The 27814-nt window shown below is 42.1% G+C and overlaps 1 protein-coding gene across 2 annotated transcripts in view; it reads right to left on the reverse strand.

The window, feature by feature from the left end:
• LOC141781100 (ubiquitin carboxyl-terminal hydrolase 22-like) overlaps positions 1-24486 on the reverse strand; it is a 30718-nt gene extending 6232 nt beyond the window's left edge. The window contains exons 1-9 of one of the 2 annotated variants that reach the window (XM_074656627.1): positions 23945-24486; positions 23153-23185; positions 9491-9623; positions 7148-7261; positions 6940-7041; positions 4964-5130; positions 3063-3222; positions 2360-2465; positions 1085-1243 (exon numbers count right to left, since the gene is read on the reverse strand). In XM_074656627.1, coding sequence (XP_074512728.1) covers positions 1085-1243; positions 2360-2465; positions 3063-3222; positions 4964-5130; positions 6940-7041; positions 7148-7261; positions 9491-9623; positions 23153-23185; positions 23945-24064 — 1094 coding nt within the window. In that variant the 5' untranslated portion in view covers positions 24065-24486. The remainder of the gene's footprint in view (positions 1-1084; positions 1244-2359; positions 2466-3062; positions 3223-4963; positions 5131-6939; positions 7042-7147; positions 7262-9490; positions 9624-23152; positions 23186-23944) is intronic. The other variant, XM_074656628.1, reaches the window with a different exon arrangement.
• Between the last annotated feature and the right edge of the window lie 3328 nt (positions 24487-27814).

Raw genomic sequence — 27814 nt, forward strand, 5'->3', positions numbered from 1 at the left:
TCATTTTTTATCTAATAAAAGTTTTAATACTATCAATGTTATTGTGCTTCAGCGCAGAGGAACATAGCTAGTAGTAGAACTGTAAGGCGTCTCTCATTTAGCGCTATTAAAGAGGACCTATTATGCTCATTTTCAGATGCATACTTATATTTTGAGTTTCTACTAGAACATGTTTACATGCTTTAATGTTAAAAAAAAATAAAAACTTAATTTTTCTCATACCGGCTGTGCTGCAGCACCTCTCTTTTCACCCTCTGTCTGAAACGCTCTGTTTGAGCTCCCAAAAAGCCCAGTCTGCTCTGATTGGTCAGCTGGCCCACTCTGTTGTGATTGGTCAACCAAACCAAACTCTTCGGACTCCACTCCAGCTCCGCGCTAATTAGCTTTGTGTGAGGGCGTGCCAAACTAGCCAACTAGCTAGGCAGATATTATGCAAATGTGTTACTTGGTGACATCACCATGTTAAGGAAGAAAAGGCGGGACTTCAAGCCAGGCGTTTCAGGAGCAGTGTTTCTGTGGGCGAGAGTAACTCCTTTGTAGAGGACTTTGGTCTTTGTAATTTTGCAGATCTTTTATATCGGCTAGGGTGCCACCTTCTGGGGAGCATGGTTGCTCTCTAAAAATGTTTTTAATAAAAACAAATGCCGGTGGGCACCCTTCCTAGATTTCTGCATTGAGGTACAAATGAACAAATAATTAAAGAAAGAACTTTTCACTCCTGTAACTCTTGTGGTGAAAATGACATAACACTTTTAAGCCAATTGTTTATTTATATTATACTAAATATTTTTTTATGAAAATAAAAATATTAATTTTCTTCTTAAAGTCTTTTGTGATGTCTGATGTGTCTTGCAGTTTACGGGGCTAGGGTTAGGGTTCTGGGGGGTTGAACCCTAATCCAGAACCCTAACCCGTAAAGCGTTTGCGGGGGAGGGGCAAAAGCATAATAGGCCCTTCTATAACCTAGATGACTTTTTGTGAATTTAGTTTAGTTTAGTTTAGATAGAAAAAAAAGAGAAAAGAAAAGCTGACAGGCAGAAAAAAAGGACAAGCTGTCAGGTGTCGGCTGAGAGTGAAGCGGTACCTGCGTAGGCAGTCTGTGAGAGTGGTGGACCCTGACAGGTGGCTCTCTCCGTTCACTGTGCTGCCATCCCCTCCAGGGCTGAGGGGCCAGAAAGGCGTGGATGAGCCAGGAAGGTCCAGACTGATGTCCCAGAATGGATCTATCGTTGTGGAAACCCCACTAGAGGAAAAAAAAAAAAAAGAGAGAGAGAGAGAAGGGAGTTTGATTATGAGCTTGAATAAATAGTGTGCGGTCGCGTGTCATTTATTACAGGTCATGATGAAAGGATGATGACATAGATGGCAATACCCGAGCTTAAATCCACACAGCCTCTGTAGATTCTGATCGGGGGTTTTTTTTGTGTTTAAGCCTGCTGGAAGATTGAGTGTGTGCATGTGCATAATATGCACACTGTTCTTCCAGGTTCATTTGCAATTCAATGAAGTGTTACATCAGAGAAAATTGGCTTTACATAAGGAGTTTGTATTATTATGACTGTGATGGACTGCAGCCCGGACAAAATGGAGGCTTCCGGCGTAGAATGCAAACAGTATATACAAATATAGACGCACAGGGGATGTAGCACCCGGTGGGGCCAGCAGGTGGCTATTAAGGCAAGTAGGCGTGCATTTATGATGAGTGAGAGAGCAACTCGGCAGTAATATGGCACCATCATGGTACCATTTCTGTTGGAAATGCCTTGAGGGGGGTGCAGTTTCTGTTGCTTAAGGCCTTACCTATGAGTAATCTCAACAGGAGAGTTGTTTACTGATTACAGAGGGGTTCAATTTATGGCAGAATAATACTCAAGACGGCATCGCTAGCTCTGCATCAGCAGTCTCTCTCCTTTCACTGTGGAGGCAGGTAACATGGCTGAGGTTGGGCTGCCTGCTAGTCTGGGCGAGGTGCTTTGCAGTTCAGTGCAGCGTGCTAGCGTTAATGTGACAGGACAGCTCTAGGGGGCAGGCAGGCAACGCTTGGGTTGTGCCGCTGTCTAGACAAAACCCCCCTCGCAGCAGCTCTGCAGGGGCCGGGCCTTTAAATAAGAGCAGCGGAGAGGACACGACCAGTGGTTCGCCCACTCTGGGAGGACAGGTGGTGTCCACATCGATCGGCCCGGCGGTGAGAGGCGACTACGCGATCGGAGGACAACGAGGAATAAGACGGATGATGGATGAATGGGTAAATGTAGGAAGAGAGGGAGGAGGGGTATGTGATGCGATGCTCCACCAAGATGAATGGACCGACTTTATTTCGGTAAATTGCCTCTTGAAAGTCGCAAACACACAAACTTACTGGCAAACTTGACAGGTAACATCCGATTGCAGGCCCCCAGTGAAGATTTGGTCAATGATGCAGTTACAGTGGTTTGGATTGTTGGCCTTCTTCCCGTTGTCGTCTCCTGCGGACCACAAAGAGCAGAAAGTATAAATAGACACGCAGATAACGCCGACAACCTGTTTAGCACCTCTGAAGGACTCTGGCCCTCTTTCTCACTTTCCCATTCCCCCCCGCAGCGGAGCCTCTCTGCCACTTCACAACTCTGTGGATTCTAGCTAATCGAAGCGAGCCTTACTGCAGGGGTCTGTGTGTGTCATTGCACCGCAGCGGGGCCTATTGACATTCCTCACACTGCTTGCTTCCTGTCCCTTTGGTACACACCATTGCCCGTCTCCTTCAGTATGCTTCCAGTGAAGTAAGGCACTGTGCTCTGCTGGGTAGATCTAAGGTATAACTCCACATGCCGGATCAGAGGCAGTAGGTGGCCCAGACACACTCCTCTCAATCTCAACTGACACTGCTCTTTTGCTGCGTTTCCCCCCCATTCAGTCCGACTTGAACAAGCTGCAATCATGGCCTGACAGAAGATATTAGAGAAACAAAACAAATCTAGAGTAAACCCTCCAATCTTTCTGCGTTTAAAGACAACACACTGGTGTTTTGTTTTTTACTCTAAATGCAGTACACACACTGGGAATGACATATTGATTTGGCTTACTGATGGTGTCCCCTTTGCAGTGCCGGTGTAGTACATCCAACGCTGCGATGAGGAACTCGTGGGCGTCTTGCTGCTCGTAGCCTGCGAGGTGACGCGCATGAGTCCACACCAGGTGCAGCAGCCGGAAGGGAATGTGGGGCGAGCGGTGGCCCGAGTAGAACTGCGAATAGGGAAGAAAGATGGGAGAGGTGGTGGTGGTGAAGAGGAGTGGGTGGTTAGCCTATTTTCCCAGGTGTTACTGGGTGCATTATATTTCATCACTTCTTTGCCAATCTCATAGCTACATTGCTCACTGTCATCTATAATTCATTGCTGAAACCTAACATAAATGCTCCGCCAGTCAAGGTGATTTTCTGACTCTTTTATAGCAGCTACTTCCTACAGGCCTCGTCAGATATGAATGGATTCCGCCACATGTCGCCTAACAGCACGAGCTGTAATAACAGCACATCCACAGAGGAGAGGTGTGATGCGCAAGACAGAGAAGGAGAAGAAGAACGGGTTGGAAAGCGTTTGGAGCTAAAACATCCATCTGTAAAGCGTGGCAGAGTCTATGCGTTGCCATGGGAATTAGAGTGAGTGACAATCCAGGTCAGGGTCAGGAGATGCGGGTAAGAATGTAACAGAACTGAGCGGGGTGCAAAAAAAAAAAAAAAACACTACAATGAAGTTCCAACCAGAGCTCATTAATGCCGGAGAGGGCTCCCGTTTCTCGACACGTAGATGTCACGCACGCACCTCGCTTTATTCTCCACGGCTCTCTCTCTGAAATCTGATGGAGCCGCGAGAGGGAAAAAACATGCCGCGCTGACGTCCCTTTTGAATCTCACAAACTCTGCTCCTTTTCGGCAGTTTGAAGGTGGTTGACAAACGATAGAAGAAGAGGAGGAAACCGGGGAAAGAGAGAGTGTCTGATCAAAGCGGGGACGGGGCCGCGCCTCTCACCTTCACATCTAAAAAGCTCTCTGTGTGTGTGTGTGTGTGTGTGTGTGTGTGTGTGTGTGTGTGTGAGTGTCTGTAGACGCCGGCTTTTGATGACGATATGGAGGTGGGTTAAAAAAGAATGAAGGATGGAAGTAAGCAATGAAATTAGAGAGTTGGGGACAAGGCGTGGAGGTAGAAAAACCTGGGAGTGATACTGTGTGTGTGTGCGTGTGCGTGTGCGTGTGCGTGTGCGTGTGCGTGTGCGTGTGTTAGGGAGCGTTTAAATAGATGATTTTTTCTCGTATGACTGACCCTGAATTTTCTGTCTCACACAGCGGAATACTCGATCAATGTCTGCCTTCCTGGGTGATAGAGGTGAGCGATTACCTCCTTCATGTGTTATATAGCCGAACGGTTCAGCCAAGTGAGACAGGGTGTGTTATGGAAGGGGGGTAGGGGGGGCGTTGGTGATGACTCAACTCATTATAGCACCACTTACCATCTGTGGGCCCATATATACTGGGAAGTGAGAGGGTGTAAGAAAAAAGCGAGGCAGTGTGGGAGCAGACCAGGCAGAGATTACATAACGTCCAAGGCCGATGAGTTTGTTAGATGTAAAAATGCCAAACTTTTGTATCAAAGAGCTGGGATTGAGAGGCTATAAATAAGGGCTGTGCAACATAATTCGCATTGACAGGGCCAGGTTCAATAAAATTGTAATTACTGCTTATTCATTTGCATGTAGCTCTGTGCATTCCTTTCAGGCAGGATTTTTCTCTGCCTCCCTCTTTGGACTCGACAAAAGCGCTCAACAGTGACTCAGCCTGCTGCACACTGCGAGAGAACATTCTGTATTATATGGTGCTTAAAAAAATTTAAAAAATGATAGCTCAGTTTTCACCAAAATCAGAAGTTCTTCTTTTCTCTGTGGGATTAAACAAACCCTATGTAACAAGTTCACGTTAATGCAAACGTACCTCCTGAAAGAGCTGCGACATCTCACACACCAAACAGGAGTTTGATTGCATCTCGCACTTGTGTCGGTCGGAGAGAAAGAAGTCTCGCAGCAGCGGCGTGTGTGTTAGGGCCTGAACAATGCAGTTCATGAAACATGTGTTGCCCAGGTTTATTAACCCTCGTAAACCTGCGGGACAAAAAAGAGACAGAAGAGTGTGAGAGCGACATGGCAACGAAGATTAAACATGACATTGCTTAGGATTCATACTGCTGGGGGAAATTTGAATCCCCACTATGGACCTGATTGACCGGACTGTTTCTCTGGACTGGATTGCTTATTAGAAACCATCAAAATTAGACAGCAAGACTCTTGATTTGGTAGCCAAAAGAGATGTGATACTACTTAACACTAATTATTTTTAAGTTACTAATTATACATTTAAAGGAACAGTGTGTAACATTTCGGGGGATCAATCAGCAGAAACAGAATATAATATTCATAACTATGTTTTCATTAGTGAATAATCACCTGAAACTAAGAATGGTTGTGTTTTTGTTAGCTTAGAATGAGTCCTTCATATCTACATAGGGAGCGGGTACTCTTAACGGAGTCCTCCATGTTGCTCTGCCATGTTTCTACAGTAGCCCAGAACGGACAAACCAAACGCTGGCTCTAGAGAGAGCCTTTCAAGTTTTTACGTTACCTGCTTGTAAAACTGCAATAACGTGAGCCGCAGAGTGGCAAAACGTGACATTGCCAGCCGCTGTCTGACTTCCGTTGCAATTAAAGTAGTGTTATTATGGCATGTGTGGCCTCTGAGCGAGGCAAACGCTGTTACCACGGTTTTGCACTCTGCGGCTCACGTGACCGCAGTCTTGGAAAGGGAGGAGTGAACGGAGGTGTACTCAGTTGGTTGCAATCTGTAACCATATCACTAGATGCCCAAATCCTACACAGTGTACCTTTAAGTTACTTATTAAGCACAATTGAAAACTACAACCTAGTTACAGATTCTCAATTGTGAGAATTTGCCGCTTTTCTTTGTCTTAAGTGACAGTGAACTGAATATCTTTGGGTTTTGGTTATTGGTCATCTGATGACGTCACCTTGGGCTTCGGGAACTTGAAATGGGCTTTTTTACTATTTTTTGACATTTTATAATCAATTAATCTAAAAAAATAATTGGTAACTTAATCGATAATGGAATTATTGGGTAGGTGCGGCCCTATACGGAACCACCCACACACATCTCAATATGCTTATATAGTGATTAAACATAAAAGCCCCTGGCACTTTCAGATTTATCTTTTTTGTTAAGAATATGTTGTTGGGTCAGGTGTGCCAGCAAAGCTGTGTGTATCCTGGAGCCGACCCCAAAGCTGTGAATGGATTCATTTAGAGTGAGAAAGGAAAGCTACAGTCTGTCTCCAGCGATGGCCAGCAGAACAGGTGAAACCCAGCGAGGTCTTGGGCCTAATCCAATTGAGCAAGGTTTGGTTCTGGACGAGAGCGCTCAGCGAGAGCTTCAATGCTTCAGACTGGTCCCGGTGTGCACACAGACATAAACACACACAGTCTGCTGCCCAATCAGGGCTACCAACCAAGCTCTTTAAAGGATAAAAGAGGGTTGAAGGATGGGCAGGAGACAGTGGGATGAGAGAAAGCTAAAAAAAATCAGCAAAAGCACATGTACAAAATCAGAGACGCAACAGAGATAGAAGGAAGAAAACAAAGCAACAGAGTAGCAACAAGTTCTGGGGACAGACAAGACATAAATTCAGGTCCGCTGTGGTGTCCATCTACAGTATCAGCGAGGGAACACTGTGTTCTGCCTCTCGCATCGCACTGCCTCTGGGGCTGCCCGGTCCTGTTGACCTTGGGTATCACACTTAAACGCAAGTGTGACCCCAAGTACACTCGCGCCATAGGCACATGTAGAGACACACACACACACTGTCTAGGGATGAAAAGCAGTGCAGACTGAACAGCGCTTACCTATGGTACAGTTGGTAGTGATTTTCCTCCGCTTTGGATTGTGTCGTAATAACTCTAGCTCCCTCTTGGTGGGCTCCCATGTCGTGTATTTCTCCCCTATGCCTGTGGATACAAAAGAAACACACAAACGTGACGGCACTGAGATATCAAGGTGGCCTTGTTTCAAAAGCTGCATTAAGTTCTCAGAGAAAACAAAAAAACGCTCTACCTTGCAATTTCCAGGCTTTCCTCTGTTCCTCTTTGGCAATCTGCTCCATGTCTTTGTCGTATATGTAGTCTTGACACACAAAACAATATATTCCACCGTATAATAAGTCTATCGCTGGGAGCAGGGGGAATGGAGAGAGAGAGGGAGAAGAGAGATTGCACCATAATTACAAATAGATTTTTCCACCACAGTAACACACATTGGGGTTTTATTTTACTGTCCAACCTCGTTGGCACAGCCGGCCTCAAGACAAGTGCTTTCTCCGCCCTGCATTTTCCACTCGCCGCAATACGTTTCCATCTCATTTCTTGCACCGAGCAATTATAAGAGATATGAGGGGAGTAGTGATGGAATAGGTGTATTTGTCTCCCACCCCCACCTGGGCTTTCAGCTAACACACCATCCTCTCCCATTCTAAAACTCCACGGCAACAATACCTCAGCTCTGTTGCCGTGACAACCTTTTTTTTTTTTTTAGCTTAACTGGACATTTTTCTGTTTTTGGTGCTACCCACACTGAGAAAGTGAGCTAACACACATCATATTGAAAACCTGACTGGTGTATGTTATGTCGTCCTCACAGTGCCATGTTTTTTTGTGTGTATGTGTTTCTTTGTGTGCGATAAGGGAGCACTCAAAGAAATAAATCGTGCAGAATAAAAACATGATCATCTTTCCATGTCATCTTTCTTTTCTATGGTGAACCACCGCCACATAGGATGCTCCTCTCTGGAGAACAGCAACCCGATTAAGAGAGAAAAATGAGACAAGTGGCAGCGAGAGGAAGAAGATACAGACCAGTGGTTCCCAACCATGTCAATTTATTTTATTTATCTGAAACAGAGGTTGTCAAAATTAGATTTGCTCATGTATAACTAAAACCATAATAACACACTTACTGGATAATTTATACAAAAGTCGCTATATCAAAAACTATTTAAAAAGATAGATTTTTTTGCTACTAAGTCAGATAAAATAGTCCATATTTGTTGGCGTTTAGCCTTTCAAAAAGAACAGTTTCTCTGCGGTCAAAAACCTATTTACTCTCCTGCTTGACGCACACAAAAGGAGGCCCACACCTGTATTAATGGGTGCGTTCTAGCAGCAATCTAACAACACCACAAATTACATTTATTTAACCACAATAACAAAAAATCGATTTCTGCTCTAACAATATTATAGTAGCTGAAAGTAACTTGGTGAATCCGTAAAGATGTCATCACTTTATTCATTTTGATGAAACTGACGAGTTCTATTCATTAAAGAAATTTAATAAAAAAAAGGACTAACTCATTTGAATCACCTTATTCAAATTGAGGACTTGTAATTTTTTTTTTTTTTTAGGGTGATGACGTCAGTGGGGTGTGGGGGGGGCTCAGCTTTTCTTAGATACAAGTAGGGGGGGCTTCAAGGAAAATAGGCTGGGAACCACTGATATAGAGTATCAGGGAAGTCATAAATCCTGCTCACTTGAGCGAAAGTGGAGAGCAAAGAATGAGAGGACGGAGAGGTAGAAGAAAAGGAGAAGAGGATGTGAAAGGCATCCAGAGAATGAGGAAGCTAGATATGAAAGGGTTGTGAGGAATGAGGTTGTTAGGAAAAGGAGATGAAGATGTAAAAAGGAGTTCTGAGAAGGGGAGCTTGCTATGTAGCACTCCAGCAGACAGGGAGTTTGGATTAATTTGATTAGAGGTGGAGAAAAACAGAGTGCAAGTGTCAGAGAGGCTCCTGTGGATAGCTCAAAGGTAATTAACACTGTGGCCGTTCACTTGGGGTATACGTGTGTGTGTAAAAAAAAAAATGCTGTTGAAATGCATTAAATCAATTAAAGCCTTTCAGACAACTACCAAGCCACCAAGCCACCCTACCAGTCTCCCTGGTTCCCACGTTTAGTCGTCCTCGTCAGGGTAATATCAAAATCTTACTCATTAGTGTCATTATCTTATTTAGCATAATTAGCATGTAGGGTTGAAGCTAGGCTTCCTGGTAGCTGTGGATTAGCAATGTCTACCCCTCCCTTGCCGCTGTGTGAAAGGGAGAGTACGAACTTAAGCCCATGACATTTGACTGGCTAAGGCGCTCCCACCAGAATGGTAATGCGCTGCGGTTAGCTCCCTGTCTGCTCAGAAGAGGAAGTTGCCCGAAGTAATGCTGTAATCCTTTGCTGATAATAGCTGATGCTGTAGTGGGCCACAGGGGTGCATGTGAATGCGAGGACTGACGTGATGGGACTGAGCCTTGGACGTAGGGAGGGACAACACGTATACTGATATCATCATTTATCAAATGGAATTTTTAGCTCCATCGACAACAAAGCAATTCAGATCTGCTGCATGTGGCTTACCTAGATTGTGTCTCTTGTTTTTTGCGTGCTCGTGGATGTGTTTCTTCGTAAAACAGCCGAAAAAGACGCAGTAGAGACAAGAGTGGAGTCGGTTCAGGTGAGCTCCACACATGTGACAGATACACGACTTGGCCTGGAAAGAGAGGACCCAAAGGAGAAGGGGGTTTGGGGGTTGGGGGGGGAGAGGAGAGGAGAGGAGCAAAAAAAGGAGAGGACAGTCAGTGTGGTGCAAAAATCCTCTGCAGCAGGACAGAGCCCTGAGCTATACTGTAGAGTGGCGTAGGCAGACAGAGTGGAACTCCCTGCCAGCTGAATCAGATTTATATCTTCCCGTCAGTCACACAAACACTTCGGAGGACACGGTGCCTGAATAGACCCGATATGAAGACGGACTAGAGATTGCTGGGCCTGTTGACAAATTCAATGCAGTTGAATAACAACATATTTCCACACTGAATCTTTTCGCTCTCTAACACATGCAGGGCATGATGGGATTTAATGCTTGGCAGGCACACTGGAGAAGGCAAGCAGAATTTGTCTGAAGCACACACACTAACGGCAGCTGGAGTGTGTGTAATTGGTTTGACTACAGCATCCAGAGGTAACCGGACGTTACAATGCATGTCCTCTTCTGCAAACCTGCCCAAAAAATGAGCCCTGCATTGGCTGCACAGGAGAACAGGTCGCCGTCTTATGCACATCAGATTACGTTTGGTGGTTACACTGTGTATAATGTAAAAGTTTTGTAACAACCGTGAGAAAGGGGAACCCAGAGAGGGTTGTTGGTCTAGCATGAGAGGCCATCACCGTCTCTGAGCAGGGAAATGCAGTAACATAAGGGAGAGAAGAGATGAACTGAACAAAGTGTGGTAGACAAGTGTGGACATTCTGGGCAGAAATATGATACAGATGCTGTATGTGAGCGCAGGCAGCGCACATGTACATACACAAGTTTGAGACTTAATAACTGCATTATTTAACACACAACACCCAATCCTTCTCTAACAGGTTTCACTGTAAAAGCATCCAACAACAGTGAAGCTAATGAACACAGTAACATACAGGCTATATGGCTGCAGGCCTGTCACGATAACTACTTTTGTTGGACGATATATTGTCAAGGAAATAATTACGATTACGAAAAAAAATATGAAAATATCCTAAATAAATGAAACATGAATAAAATGAAACCACACAACCAAAATTAAATAAATAAATAAAATGGACTCTCGAGCTCTGGCAACAAAAATGTGCAATGTCTGCACAATGCCAAAGTCTCGGGTCATCATGTTGGTGACATTCTTATGTAAACAAACGCCCATGTTAACACAACGGGCAATATCGGAGTCAGCAAAAATGATCAAAGTCATGTCCATATATCGTACGATAAGTCGATAACCTAAATATGATCAAAGTCATGTCCAAATATCGTACGATAAGTCGATAACGTAAAAATTTACAACATGTCCATATATCGTACGATAAGCCAATAACGTAATTATTAAAGTCATGTCCATATATCGTACGATAAGTCGATAACGTAAATATTATCAAAGTCATGTCCATATATCGTACGATAAGTCGATAACGTAAATATTATCAAAGTCATGTCCATATATCGTACGATAAGATGATAACGTAAATATTCTCAAAGTCATGTCCATATATCGTACGATAAGTCGATAACGTAAATATTATCAAAGTCATGTCCATATATTGTACAATAAGTCGATAGCGTAAAAATGATTGAGGTCATATCCATATATTGTACAATAAGTCCATACCATAAAAAAATATTCAGTTCATGATCATATATTGTATGATGAGTCAATAACATAATTATCGTGACAGGCCTTTATGGCTGTATACCTGTGTACAGGCTGCTGAGCCTGGAGTCTTAATTGTGGTGGAGGTGAGGTGACACTGTCTGAACAAGTATTTGAAGAAGAGATAAGGTAGTACTTTACGAGGAACACTCCCAATTCCATTTCACTTCTGACCATCTAAAAAATGCATAGCATGCAGATTGTATACTAAAATGGAATCATTTTTAAAAACAACAGCATAGTAACAGCAAATGCAAAATCTTTTAACACTGATTAGGGTACTCTTGCTGCTTTCGCTATACAGTTCTGTTGGTGATGTGAGTGAAAGCACAGCAACATGTAGTCTGCAAGCCTGCAAGCTTAGAGAAGGAGAAATTGAATAAAGAGAGGGAAGACAGAGCGATCTAATCAAAGACCATGCTGCAATGAGTCACCCACTCATAGAGAGAAGACAGAGGGAAAGTAGGTGTGAAGCAAAGGTGAAGTGAAACAAAATGAGAAAGAAACTATTGGCTGGATGGAGAGATGTACCAGTTTTCACTTTCTGGTACACTGTGTGAAACTAACTCGGAAGAAAGACTCACACACTCCTACACACTTTGCTTAAGCTATTGGACAGAAACTCAAGGGCCCGGTACAGTATTGTCTGCCTATTGCTATCTTTTGACTAGAGATACAATAGTATAACCTGACACCATATGAGCAACATTAAAGCGTATTGTTGCAGAGAAATAAAAGAGGTTATACAAGACAGTTTCACTTCCGTCTCTCTGGGTGATACATAACCCAGTCTGTGCAGTGGGACGACTATACCACTTGTGTGGTATAATAAAACAATCTCACAAAATAACTCACAGGATGACTCAAAACTTAAATATCCAAGGCCACCACATTTTAGGTTCATTTTATCATGAAGCTTTGTTTCGGAGCTTGCAGTTCCCGTAAGATCTGACACAACTGTTGCTAACAAAGGATTTGCAGTATACAATATGGTTGGAAGTGGGCAGTGAGTATCATGAGGCAACAGTATTGGTCTCGACTATGCATAAATGTTTTGTGCTCCAATAAACTATGTGTATCCAAATGCATTGCCACATAAAGGTCTCTTTTTATCGCTCATTCTCGTTCTCTAGTCAAGACGTACATTTTTGTTCTAAAGTCTAAACATTACACATACTTTCCATCCCTAATCCACATCTTATATTAACAGTAACACTAATACTGCTGCTCTGAATCTTGATGTTACAACATCTGGTATGTATTGCTATGGGTAACAACAGAAATACAAAAAACAGTCCTTGATGTTTTGCTGCCTGAAGCATCGGCTAATTTTTACTTTTAAAAGGGATTAGGGCTGTCAAAGTTAACGCTAATTTGTTTAAACGCCACTAATTTCTTTAACGCATTAACACAAACGATCTATCAGAGGTTGTAGCGGACTCCGGTTTAAAGCTAGAGTGAAGATACTGGTATCATATGAAACTGGAAGAACCTAAGGAATTGGTACTAACCATGTCATACTAGCTTATGGCGAAGGAGGTTAAATAACGCTCCAAACTTGCACTAAATTTTGGCGAGGAAAAACTGGCATGGCCATTTTCAAAGGGGTCCTTTGACCTCTGACCTCCAGATATATGAATGCAAATGGGTTCTATGGGTACCCACGAGTCTCCCCTTTACAGACATGCCCACTTTATGATAATCACATGCAGTTTGGGGGCAAGTCGTAGTCAAGTCAGCACACTGACACACTGACAGCTGTGATGATTTGAGCATATTTTTTTATGCTAAATGCAGTACCTGTGAGGGTTTCTGGACAATATGTCATTGTTTTGTGTTGTTAATTGAATTCCAATAATAAATATATACATACATTTGCATAAAGCAAGTATATTTGCCCACTCCCATGTTGATAAGAGTATTAAATACTTGACAAATTTCCTTTTAAGATGAATAGAAAATGTACGATTCATTTGCAATTAATCGCGATAAATCATGGAGAAAAAAAAGGTATATAATAAAGCTCCTCTAAAGTTGGCTTAATAAACCGTTAAGTAACTTATGTGCATTTATTTAAATCAAAAGAACATATCTGTTCTACCTGTGTGATAAGTAAAAATCGGGCGGAAATGGTCAAAAATTGTGCACGAGCCGGTGGATGCAAGATTGAAATTACAGACCCGTGCAAATATCTATTTGTATGGAGGAGTTGACGCAGAGATAGGTCGCAAAACTCACAGTCAGGTCTGTGTTTTGGCTGAGCATTAGTAGGCGTGGGCTGGATTGTGATGACATTGCAGTAGAGGGGATATTCAGGGTCGCAGACGCTAAGCTCTGTTTTTATTCATATCGCTCTTTTAGCCAGCCAGCTCTGAACGGGTGTGTAAGAGAAGGGGCAGAACCAAATCAACGAGGTGTGCTTTTCAAGAGGGATGTATGGTGAGAAGGAACAAAGTGTTGACCGTCACTAGAAACATCCACTTCTACAGCCGGCTCTTTGAACTTTTAGAAGGGCAGAGTGTGTAGCAGGACTTGTGTTTTCAGAATCTAAATGATACCCTACATGTACTAAAAAGATAAAAAAGACAGGCCAGTGTTGTTAATCCCCGCTCCATCTCCACTGCACCAGCACTCCAAGTCGAAAACAAGAAACCCTGCCAGTGCCACGCCTTGCCCTCCCCCTCACCCGCCTCGACACCCCTATAGCGGGCAGAAAATCTATCTCTGCTCCAGCCCCCCCTCGGCTTCTCTGTGCTCTCTCCTCATGGTTCACAGGCTGTCTACTCCTCAGTGTCAGCAGTCCTGCCTTTCTCTGCGCCCAGGGCTTTTAATGTTCCATTAGATCAGCTATTGATCAGCCGCTGGCTCAGATGACTGGAACAAGTGTCGGACAGGTAGCGAGCTCACGTTCGTGCTGCTGCGCTAGGCTGCATTTCCCATCTGGGGTGAGGGCAAGTTAGGCTGGGGCTCCGTGTCCGGGGGAATCACCCGTTGATGTACAAAGCTGCTGATTGATGGAGGAACAGATGCAGAGAGGCATTAGCTGGATGAATAGGTCTCCAATACATCTTTAACGTGAGGGGACGATAGCATTACACGCTTTGTGGGTCCACTGAGTGGCCGTCAGCTCACAATGACCCGAGTCCAACAACTACAGTATGAATCAAATGTTCTAGAGCTAGCTGTAAAATAAAGTCCATGCTTCTTCATCTCCTCCTGCATTCTTTCAATCCATCTGCATTATTCCTACCTCAGCATTAAGGTTAATGCATTCATGTATTCAAACAGAGGCAGTAATGTGATGAGCTGTAACTGAGGAGGAGAGAAAATGACGACGATTATGATGTGGACAAAGGTCTGGCTCTACTGAGCACGCTCCTGCTGCTGCAAAGAACAGACCGGGGAGGGGAGGAGAGAGTCAATACAGGGTAGAAGAGCACGGCTATATGAGAGCAGTGACTCACCAGGCTGCCTCACACTCAGAAGCCTGCGCATGCTTCTCCACACACACACACACACACATGCTCTAGATCAACAAAATTAAGAATGGGCGATATGCGTACTGCACACAAATATTAGGGGTGGGGGGAAAAAAACGATTCACCTATGTATTGCGATTTTTTTTTTACGATTTTGAAATAGATTTTTTAATGCCAGAATCGATATATTTGCTTTATTTGAGTCTATGCGGAGGTAGAAGGAAGTTAGCGCTTTTACTGTGTAGTCTGAGTAACTTGACGTCATATCCATTCCGTATACGTCACCAAAACAAACAGCAGCCGGTCGAGACAAAACAACAAAACAGAAAACAGTGTAGGGTCTACGTGGATACGACCTGCACCCTCACATGTTAAATCCAACACGACACATACAGTAAAGTATGGAAACACTTTGGGTTTCACACATTGCCAGGAAAAGCAGAGCTAGACATCACGGCTAAAGCTGCATGTTAACTCTGTCATGGTCAGGTAACGTTATCGTATTGTGGTAACGTGCGGTCAAGCCAGCCGTCAGTCTCATCTCCGTGGTCAAATCGTCCGACGCTACAACTGTAGAGCACCCATATACTGACATTTACGTTAAATGCATTCAAACGGCCCAGATGGAGCTGACCATGGATGTATAAAGAGAACAGTGCTAACGGAAGAGCTAGCGACGGACATGGCGGAGTTAGCGGAAGTATACATGTGGGACTACGTCCGGTTTTCAAAATAAGGTGTTAACAAAGGGAACTGTATATACAAAATACATATATGGAAATACGATTGATGGATTATATTCACCAGTAGTTTAAAACATTACAAGTCCCTTATAAATTAACAGAAAATACCACTAATTTGTGAAGGAAATGTATTAATAAATAATTACTGACAATTAATGATATATCTGACTTCTGGACATCTCTGACTACATACATGCTGAAAATTAAACACATTAAACTGCATCAATCGCAATACATATCGAATTGGCACCCAAGTATCGTGATAGTACTGAATCGGGAGTCCCTGCCTAATAAATATGCATAAAAAAAAGACATGCCAAATCCCTCCATAAGCTTATACAGTATACACACACACAAATATTTTTAGACATTTGCTATGAGTACTCTCGCATACACACACACAGTCCTTTCTGATTCTATAACTAATACGAACAAGCCGAGGGAGGCTGGGGAAGGAGACTGATGGTGATGCTCCAGAACCGTGCTGCCGGCTGACCCCGTGGGGCTGCAGCCTGTCAGTGCTTTGGCAGGATGATGTTGTTACCCCCCCCTACCTCCTCCCCTCACTTCCCACTATCCCCACATGACAATGCCTGGCCTGCGAAATGCAGTCTCAGTAAGCAGCCCTAGGGACGCGCACAATACGAATCTCCCTCTATTCTCTTTTCACTTCCTCCCCCCATCAGCTCATTGTAACCTCTGTTGACGATGACACGCTGTACAGTCTTTGCGCGAGAATGTATTCCCACCTCGTCCAAATGAATCCGAGGTTGTGGGAGAGATGAGGGATTGTTGGGCGTGTGGAGTTTGGCCTCATACTGTCAGACATCGCTATAAGGACGTTATAGCTAAAACCCTGAGCCTATGGTGTCTAGCTTCTTGCCATGTGCGGCGGGAAAAAAAGAAATAAAAACTGGATAAAATGAGGATAGAGTGGAACTAAGCTGAGATACTCACGGTGGAGTAGCTTTGATGGCGTGATGAAAAATGTATTCCGATGCTTCTCGGGGGTTTGTGTAGGTTGGTGTGATAGAGCACGGTTAGGCGTGCATGTGTGAATCTGATTAAGATCACTCGATTACAGAGAGATAGGCTGCGATTCCTTCTTGATTTTCAAAGAGGAGGAAATGTAGGGGTAAAAATAGGAGGGAGCAGAAGGATTTCCACTCATAAAACTACTGTAAAAATGGTGGTTAATGTGTTGTAGTAGTGACTGGATACTTGTGTCCACATACACATGATCAGAGCGGGACTACACACCAAACACACATGCTTTGAAACCTGCCACGCTGTCTCATAAAAGGAGTCGCACAAAGCCCCCTCACACAAGTGCACCAAGCCAATATTTATCCAATTCACCAGTGTGTAGACAGACCAATGCTGCTGCAAAAAAAATAAAATAAGGAAAAACATTGACAAACATGTACGGCAAGAGGGAGGATCATGCAGACGGCAGCATGTTTGTGTTTGTCGGCACAGATGGTTAACAGTCTAGCTCCAGCTTAACAAAAGGGTGTGCGATCACTTGTCAAACCCTGCAGCTACCAGATGCCCAAAACCACCCTGCCTCCACCGAAAGAAAACACATACACACATTGAGGAGAGAGCGCTGATGTGACTAACACCCCTTGGGCTGGTCCCCTCGGACTCAAATCTCATCAGATCATAGATTTTTTTTTGTCCCCGTAGCACCAATCAGGATGCTTGAACACTACCTTCAGGAAAATCTACGAGCACTGCCTACAGAAAAGAGGCACAGTAGGTCTATTAGTTCAGTCTTTAAAAGTGAGTATATATCGAGCAGACGTGAGTAATAAATTATCTTGCGAGGGGCTAAATGCCACAATCTTCACCTTTTCACAAGGACAGAGAACCGTTTCCAGACAAAATGCCTAACCCTGAGAAAAGCTGTCACTTGGGCCCAAGGTTTTAACAATAGGGAATAATTGAGTGTCCACACTGGAGGAGATTGATTGCCTCTTGGTTTTGGGCTTGGCCGGCCCCTGGGGAGTGATTGACAGCTCATTAGCCAGATGGTGATACTGAGGGAGGGCTGGATAGCAGCCTCATTGGCTGGCTCGGGCCATGACCAGCATGCTTTGTAGCAGCGATGTCTTTCCAGAGCCTGTTGGACAGTCGAATGAGAAGTAGCATCTCTAGTTGAAGGGAGGGCAAAGGAGAGAAATGGTCAGAGGGAGAGATGGAGGAGAAAATCTGTCAACTTGTCTAGCGAGGAGGGGCTGAGAGGAGAGCTGGATGCGGCGCACACAGAGAGGAGCTTAATCAAAACGCAAAGTCATGCTCGTCCTCAGGGACAAGACTCCCCCTCACCAAGCCTTATAAGCATGCATGGTCACTGAACATACTATAGCTATGATAAACCTTCCTGAAATAAAACAATTGCTGTTTTTTTGTTAAACGTGTCAATGCATTTTTCATGATACTTTTCTCCATTGACAGCCTCATTCACCCACCTCCTTTACCACCCATTTCACTTTTGTGCCCATGTCAGCGTTGCATCTTCTTGACCACGATTACTCCCCAGTGGAAGATTGCTAAAGCATAGCAAGAGACCAAGCTCTCAGTCTCCTTTAGCATCTCTGATCTAAAATAAACAGCAAGGATGAAAGCACCGCAGCAGAGCACATCCAGTACAATGATGAATACTTCAAGTACATTAGAGCGCCTTCAGTTCACACTATTAAATGAGATGCGGAGTATTAAGGGTGGGGAAAAAATGGATTTTGAAATGGATTTTTTAATGCCCGAATCAATATTTTTGCCTCATTTGAGTCTATGCGGATGTAGAAGGAAGTTACCGCTTTTATTGTTGTAGTCTGAGTAACGTGACGTCATATCCGTTCCGTATCAGTCAACCAAAAAAAAAACGCAGTTGATAAATAATTCCTGAAAATGACTGACAATTTAAATTAAAAGAAAATACCACTAATTTGTGAGGGAAATGTATTAATAAATGACAATGACTGATATATTTGACTTCAGGACATCTCTGACTACATACATGCTGAAAATCTAAAATGTTTACTATATTAATTTTGATATTTTCCAAAGTAAAAGTCCCTAAAAGTGTATGATTCAACTTTTTTCCCATGGTCTAGTGTTAAAAGAAGGTAACAAATATTGTAAATAAATCGCAATATTGAATCGCAATACTTAAAAATCGCAATACATATTGAATCGGCACTCAAGTATGGTGAATATCTGCGGGAGATTGGATTATCAAAGGCTAAAAAGTTGGGAGGCGATAGCATGCGAAAGGGACACCACAAGGTGACACACCAGGCCCATTACTATGGGAGGAGGTTACAGACCTTGTGCCATTTGTTTAGTCTGAGTCACTGAGCCGCGGTCACAGAGACTGACGGACCGAAAGCCACATTAGACACGACTTGGGAGTGACAGAGAGAGAGCACACAGATGTGGAAGAAAATAGGGCTGGAAGGAGGCCAGAATCCAAAGTCTGACATCACCACTGAGTGTGAGGGGAGAAGGACGGGATGGGAAGAGGGGGGAAATGAGAGGATTAGAGGCGTCGCTATGAATTTCACAGGATCCAAAAGAAAACGATATTTTTAGCATGGCAGTTTATATTTTGTGTAATCTTAAAATTGTAACAACTACAGTATTGTAATTATCAAAAGATAAACAGTACAAGTACATTTTTAATGGCACAAATTGTATGGAATAATCAAGAGGCAATGAGAACCGTGGGCTGAGCAAGGTTTGCAAATAGAAAAAAAGAAAAAAAAGCAAAAGCAAGGAGAAGGAGGAAGAAAAAGCGTGGGAGTGAGCGCAGAAGAGGAACAAGCAAAGGGCTATGAAGAGGCTGGAGGAATAGATCCTGATGCTACAAACGTATGCTGATGAGTCAGAGAGCGGGCCTGTGATGTGATGGAGACTGATCTGACAAAGAGATCTGCTCGCAGCACAGGAATCAAGTGCATTTTGTGTGTGTGTGTGTGTGTGTGAAGCGAAAGAACAGGAGGGAGTGACAGAAGGAAGTAAATGTGTCATCCTTGAAAATATAGCCATTTCCCTACCTCTAAAATTCCCAGCAACATCCACCAAACGATTCCTCTCTCATCTTCCCTCATCACAAGCAGAAAGGGGGTTTTGCGCTTGTGGGAAAAAGGGGGGGGTTACGGTTCCTGTGATCATATATGATTTATCAAAACTAGAAGATAAAAAAGCTGACTTCAGTCAGCTCTCTAATCCCGACCCTTACCCCTTTAATCAAAGCGACAGCAAGTACTTCAAAGAAGTTATGGCTGTAACATTCCGCCAACCCCACCCTGCTTTCATCGCATCCAAATTCCCACTCAACCTAAGATAATGTTAACTGCATGGCAGATTCCTTCATGGCAGCGTCGAAACCTCCTCTTATAGATAGTAAATGTTCTGCAGGATGGAGCAGCACACAAAATAAATAACCACGACCTTCATGAATATTCAAACTATCACTCCACCACCATAGCCATTCACAAAGTATAAATTATGAATATGGCTGGAGTTGGGCCTAAAGAGGGATGAATTGTTAAAAGCAAGGGCAGGTTTCTATCTCCGAGCTGTTCCTGCTTAAAATGGCAATCTGGTGTAACATGAATCTCAATTTAAGAGAGCACACATAAGAAATGTGTGCACACTGAGGCTCACGTGCCAAACAATCGCTCATTAAACATACACTCGCAAACACAACGCAGTAATAATAGATTAAGAGACGGGAATCAAAGTAAGCAACCAGGAAGATAGAAGGGGAAGTGCATCAGAACAATAGTTCCTCCTCTGCTATCCGATGTTTGTTACATGACACGAGCTGACAGTCTACGGTGGGTGGAGCCCCTCTGGCTATATGGCACGTAGCACACCTCGACCAGAATGGAATATAATGAAGCACACATGCACAAAAGAAGATGTCCGTTATTAACACCAAAGAGAAAACACTATCGCATACTTGTTTATTCTGGCCATCTCCCTTAGTGGGACATCCCTAATACGCTGCTCAATCTGCATTTAGTTGTTTTCTCCATGGAGCATTTGTGTCATATACAATTATAAAATGATTTAGGAATAGTTAGTGTTTGTGCGCATGGGACAATTAAGACATGTTTACGCAAAAGGAGATCAGACTTGAGGCCTGACAATAATATCAAATATGGTCACCAAGTTAAATCCATAATTTATGGCCAACACACTGCCAGCGTGCACGATCTCATACACTGCGTTAGTGTAAACGCACACGCACATCCGAAGCTAATGGGGCATTTCATCTAAGACCAACATGCCAAAAGAATTATTATTAATTAATTTCTACTAATTAAGGATAGCAGATCCCAAGCCGCACTGGGGCTGTGATGTCATCTCTGCAAACTGCCATCTCTGGCACTCGTTCTGCCGTTTGTTACTCGTGTGGGGTTTTCAGATTGTGCATGCAGAGCAGGTGACAGATTCTCCACTAATGTTCCTGCACATTGCCTGGGAATTGATTTTAGCTCGAGGTAGAGAGGATGACAGCTTGCGGGGAGGCTGCTGAGGACAGGAAAAGGGAAAAAAAGAAACGAGGAAAAGAGGAGGGAAAAAAACAGCAATTCAGGATAAAAGGCGCTCGCTAATGAAACCAAGTCTGAATACAATGTTGAAACGAATCTTTTCTATCCCTCAGTCTTTGAATGGCAATGTCTTTCAACTTCCCTCGATGCAGAAGGTGCCTCTTTTATACTACAATGCTTGCCTTGTATTTGCTATTATTGTACGACGAATATGCGGTAAGCAGTGCAGTGATAAGCTTTTGTGTTATCATCCATGCTAACATTCAGCATACCCCTCTATGCCCCTGTGATCTGTTCAAAAAAAACATTTCCACATAGCACGGACAGATGCAGGATTTGTATTTCTATTCCATAATGTTAGGATACCAGGATGTGCTGTTAAAGCCACCTAGTCACAAAATCAAAGACTGCCTCACCACCGGAGCAGCACTACACCTGCTCTGCATGTCAAGAGTAGTTAGGTGGGTAAAGAGCCTCGATGAAAGGGGGTGTGTGAGACACAAGACTCCCATATAGCCATCCTGCTGGAGTGCAATTAGGCAGCACTTGATTCAGGAGCCACTCTGCGTTCTCTCCGTATCAGTCACCTGTACCATCATCAGTGTCTGGGTCCAGATGGGCAGAGCAGAACCACTGGGTACACGCCGTAACAGATGTTAGACAGCTGTTACACAACAAAATCATACGAAAAGCTAAAAAGGAATGGCTCCCGTAAGCAAAACTGAGTTTTAATGCTATTTGTCAGTCAACTTTAATTGTAAACAACCGTATTCTTCTTTCAAATCACAGAAAATGGAGAAAATAGCTGCATTTCTAATATAAATGAATAAAAATGACACATTACAGCCAAAAATATACCTGTAAAAGTTATTATACATGTCACTATTAGATACAGCACTGGTGTTAAAAAAAACCTGCACTGACAGATGACATGGACTGATGGGGAGGACTGATGGAGGAGTCGGACAGTGCATAACAATATCATACAATCCAGACTGACACTACCAATGACAGCTTTAAAGCGTACAGAAACCTGCTCACGACAGCTCAACCTAAACAATTGTCTTTGAATGCCATCTGACCTTGAGGACTATGACAGTTAGCAGGCTTCAGCCCTGGAGGACTGGTATTCATGCAGCACGCCACCACATACAGAGCATGGCAGAAGAACAAGGAAGAGATATTGCATCATACCACTCATACATTGTCAGTCAGTGTTTCTATCAAAATGGCAGTTTGTGTCAGAGGTAAATCTGAGGAGAAAAGTGGTGGTTACTGCTGAAGCTCTGGTAGCGGTGATGGTGCTGAAAACAGTTCTCCTAAAAAGTAAGCGACGGGCCAGGTTTGCAACAGCTAAACACACATACAGCGTTGGGCAGAACATTGTGAATTGCTAAGACGAGAGCAACAGAAAGCACCACTGACCAGTCTTATTTATTTTGACAGACTGACTGAGCTCCCGTTGATTGCATTCCTGTCAGGCGGAGAGTGAGAAAGAAACTAGACTGTCGATATTAACATCCATCAAATGCTGGTAAAATTGTTGCAGTGTCACCCCACTACACTGCCTGATATTGGGACCGCCTCATACATTTTCAGATGCTCTCTTGCACTTTTTAATCCTGATGTACATCAGGGTATAAAAAGCATTAATAAAAGGTAAATGTGAACACCGTGCCAAAAACCACAGCATGTCACTGCAACATTGTACAAACAAAAGGGTCATCGACCATTTTGCACGAGCTATTTGCTCTGACATGCCTGCAATGTAACTGAGCTATGCTTTGGGCTGTACTCATAGTCCACCCTCCCACCCTGGTAATCTCACTGGCTGTAACTGTGTATCGCAGCAGATACAAGGATGGGGGGCTGAATTCTTCCGCTACGTAGGTTCACATCTAATATTCAGTCCATTAAAATGAAAAGGCACTGAGGCACACACAGATAGGTGAGCGAAGAGGAGAGGAAAAGCAAAAGCCAGCTCGTATTCATCTGAACTAACAAGTGTGTCAGTGAAGATGAGGAGGGGGGATAAGCATCAACTCACCAGCTCTGTCCATCCTGCATCACCCTGAAGCACCTATTTTATCACAACGACATAAAAATGTATGACATATATAAGAGAAGCATGGATTGGTTTTTTGAACAAGTCAAGCAACCTATGAAAAAAACACAGTAAAAATGAAAAGCTTTTAGGTTTTTTTTCAATAAAATGAACACAAAAAAACAAGTTTATGTTGACAAAAATAAAAGGGTGTGAAAGTGAAAGCAACTGCAACACAGATCAGGGATGACATCACATTTGTAGAGAGAGAGCTGTGTAGGCCGAGCAGGTGTAGGATAAGCCCTAAAAACAAGAAATTGGCAATGAAGTAGCTGATGTCCCAGCATCCAGAGAGATGGACCAGTGCATGAGAGAAAAAAAACCTGGGAGAATCTGTGGACACGACTGTGAAGACACACAATGGTAGACACATTTTGGTGTTAGCCACAACTCTCCTCAGTTGCAGCCATGCAGCTAACTTTGCATCATCTAAGCTACGCTAAAACCTCACCAATTGACTCACAGCAAACATGTTGAGCTAATAAACAGAGATTAAACGTCGCAGGTTAAGATAGTAGAAGAAGCCACCCGTCTCCACCGAGCAGCTAGCTAGCTAACACACCGGTGATAACCTAGCAGGCTAATGCTAGCATGCTGCAAGACTAGTTTCATTTAGTGCGACCTCATCCAGTGCTTCATCATTTTAGCACTTCCTGTGTCTTGTTTTCTCTGTGCCACATTATTATTGTGTTTTCCCTGAAGCTAACTAACACCAGTTTCCTGTGTTTTTGTTACCTTGCGTCTCCTGGTCTCAGCAGTACCACTCCAAACAAAGCATTGGTATATGACTCGAAGGTTTTGTTTCCAGTTCTCCACCTTATAAGCGTTCACATGGGAGCACCCGGCCGGACTCATGACTCAGAAGACAAAACATTCAAGTTGCAATGAGGGTTGTTGTTTTTTTTGTTGTGATGGGGTGACAATGAAAAAGAAAAAGTCTCCTTTGCTTTAAGTTAGCTTAGCATGAAAACAGTCCAGAATGGTTTCCGTTTGGTAAAGGTGATATCCAGCAGAAATGCTCCTCGTACATCAGACGGTTCTTTTAGATTCACTAACTACAACATCATGTTAGTCATCTCATCACTTCACTGCTTTCCTTCTTGCTGTTTTGACAGTTTCCTTTCAATGTTATATAGCTCCCACTTCCACTTCTTCTTCTTCTTCTTCTTCTTCTTCTTCTTCACACACGATTAGTTAGCTTTCTTTCTCTAGTTAGCCTTTGCTAACACTCAACGCTCCACAACTACACAAGCTTCACAATGCCCGCCCAGCGTGCACCGTGATTTGCCAACACAAAGACGTGACGTCATCACGTTGGGTTTTGTTTTTTTTTTTAGAAAGCAACGTTGGTGTTGTTTGAGGGGGTGCGCTCGGTTTGGGCACCGGCGCGTCTTCAAGATTCAAAGATTCAAGATTCAAGATTCAAAGATTCAAGATGTTTATTTATTGTCACGCAGGTTATACAGGTACAATCTTGTGAAATGTTTTGTTTTTTTTGCCGGGAAGCTCCCATTAAAAATAATAAGTTAAATTACAATTATAAAAGGAAATACTTTGTACAAGGGCATATTAAGAATATACACAGGCATATTAAAAACATATACAGGCATATTAAGAATATAAACATTAAGAACATATACAGGCATATTAAGAATATATACATTAAGAATATATACAGGCATATTAAGAATATAAACATTAAGAACATATACAGGCATATTAAGAACATATACAGGCATATTAAGAACATATACATTAAGAACATATACAGGCATATTAAGAACATACAGGCATATTAAGAATATATACATTAAGAACATATACAGGCATATTAAGAATATATACATTAAGAACATATACAGGCATATTAAGAACATACAGGCATATTAAGAATATATACAGGCATATTAAGAACATATACATGCACATTAAGAATATATACATTAAGAACATATACAGGCATATTAAGAACATACAGGCATATTAAGAATATATACAGGCATATTAAGAACATATACAGGCATATTAAGAACATATACATGCACATTAAGAATATATACATTAAGAACATATACAGGCATATTAAGAACATATACAGGCATATTAAGAATGTATACAGGCATATTAAGAACATACAGGCATATTAAGAATATATACAGGCATATTAAGAACATATACATTAAGAACATATAAGATAAGATAAGATAAGATAAGATAAGATGAACCTTTATTAATTCAGGTGTCAAAGCAGCAACATCAGCAAACAGATTGAAACACAGGAGAGGTACAGGTATACAAAAATTATAAAACAATAATAGAGATATAAAAGATACAGAGTGAATGGGTGAACATAGTGTGTGCAGTCCGTCAATAAATAAATGTAGTATGTGCGATAAATAAATGTAATATGTACATATGTGCAGTCTATAAAGTGGTATATAGGATGTATAGTGTAAAGTAAGTGTATATAGGATGTATAGTGTAAAGTAAGTGTATATAGGATGTATAGTGTAAAGTAAGTGTATATAGGATGTATAGTGTAAAGTAAGTGTATATAGGATGTATAGTGTAAAGTAAGTGTATATAGGATGTATAGTGTAAAGTAAGTGTATATAGGATGTATAGTGTAAAGTAAGTGTATATAGGATGTATAGTGTAAAGTAATTGTATATAGGATGTATAGTGTAAAGTAAGTGTATATAGGATGTATAGTGTAAAGTAAGTGTATATAGGATGTATAGTGTATAGTAAGTGTATATAGGATGTATAGTGTATAGTAAGTGTATATAGGATGTATAGTGTAAGTAAGTGTATATAGGATGTATAGTGTAAAGTAAGTGTATATAGGATGTATAGTGTAAAGTAATTGTATATAGGATGTATAGTGTAAAGTAAGTGTATATAGGATGTATAGTGTATAGTAAGTGTATATAGGATGTATAGTGTATAGTAAGTGTATATAGGATGTATAGTGTATAGTAAGTGTATATAGGATGTATAGTGTAAGTAAGTGTATATAGGATGTATAGTGTAAAGTAAGTGTAAAGTGCGCCAGTGGTTAGAGTCCCAGATGGTTGCAGATAGTGCATGTTGAAAGTTCTTAAAGTCCTCATAGTTCTCATATGGGGGTCAGCCTTGGTTGTGGAGCCTGATGGCTACCAGCATGAAGGACTGACCCAGGCGCTTTGTGTTGTGCCGAGGGCGAATATTTGATTTTAACCATATAGGATGCATCGATGAAGTTGCCTTAACAAAAAAAAACACCTCCCATTCAGGATAGTGTGGAATCTATATAACCCATCCCAGAATTTGCAACATTATTCTGAATGGTGCAAATGTGACAGACAAGAATAATCATCATTTTCAGGAATAATTCATTTATTTGGAGAAAAAAAGCTAATTTCTTTGTTGTCTCAGTTATTACTGTGTCATTTTCATTTTCATGTAATTTAATTTTTTTGTATGTAAATGTGCATCAATACTGGTCACTGTAGAGACTATATGCAGCACATATATGCAGTGAGTGGGAAAGAGGAATAATGCAGATAGGTGATGCAGATCCTTGTCTGTGTGAGTTGATTGTGCGTTAATCTGTTTGGTAATTTCCTCGGGGCTCCAGTAGGGGGATCAGGCTCCTCTTCCTCACTCAATACAAAGATGTATTCATCCTTCTCTCTCACTATTTCCCCTGTTTAAGGGCACAACACAAAGATGTTCCTTTTTCTGATTATGCGACAGGGAAACAATAAGATAAGATAAGATAAGATATTCCTTTATTAGTCCCGCAGTGGGGATATTTGCAGTGTACAGCAGCAAAGGGGATAGTGCAAAAAAACAAGATGCATCAACTGACACAGTAAAAAAAAAAAAGAGCTAAACAAAGTGTGACAAAATATGAACCATTTAAATAGAAGGAAGTATAAAAATAGGAGCAGTATATACAGTATTGACAATAAACAGACTATTAACAAAAGTGGAAAATGATATTGCACAGTGAGGATGAATGAATGAATGAAATTCCACCTGAAAATATCAGGTTATTGTCAGTTTTTTGGTGTGTAAGTGGTCCAACAATTGTTATTGTCCTTACTTTATGTCAATCATTGTTGATTGCATCGTTTTTGACAGATGCTTTTTCTGTCTCATGGATGTATGCATTTGATAATCATTCATCACGTATACGCAGAAGTGTCAGTTCATGATTGCAATTTAGTTGAGTGTGTGACATCTAAAGAGTATAAACTAAATATTTAAATCAGCAAAAAAAAACAGACCTGTATTTATTTATATTAGTATACGTCCAACCTGTTAGTATATCATCAATTAAAGCCTACCACCTAGTGGTTATATGGTGTACATGTGTGTTCTCAACTGAAAGTCAACTTAGTTCCATGAATATAGGCTATGTGATAGATAGCATGAATGGATGGGAGCAGGGCCCCTACAGGCTTCTCTGACCTTAGGTGCCTCCCATGTCTCTATTGGGATCTCAGCTTTGATTAACATGGAGGTAAAACCCTGGCCTCATCTAATGTTTTTTTAACTTGCATTATATATATTAGCCTTGTTTTTTATAATGACTTTACATTCTCACTTAATGCAGAG

Source organism: Sebastes fasciatus, chromosome 13 (assembly GCF_043250625.1).
Source record: "Sebastes fasciatus isolate fSebFas1 chromosome 13, fSebFas1.pri, whole genome shotgun sequence".
Taxonomy (NCBI): Eukaryota; Metazoa; Chordata; class Actinopteri; order Perciformes; family Sebastidae; genus Sebastes; species Sebastes fasciatus.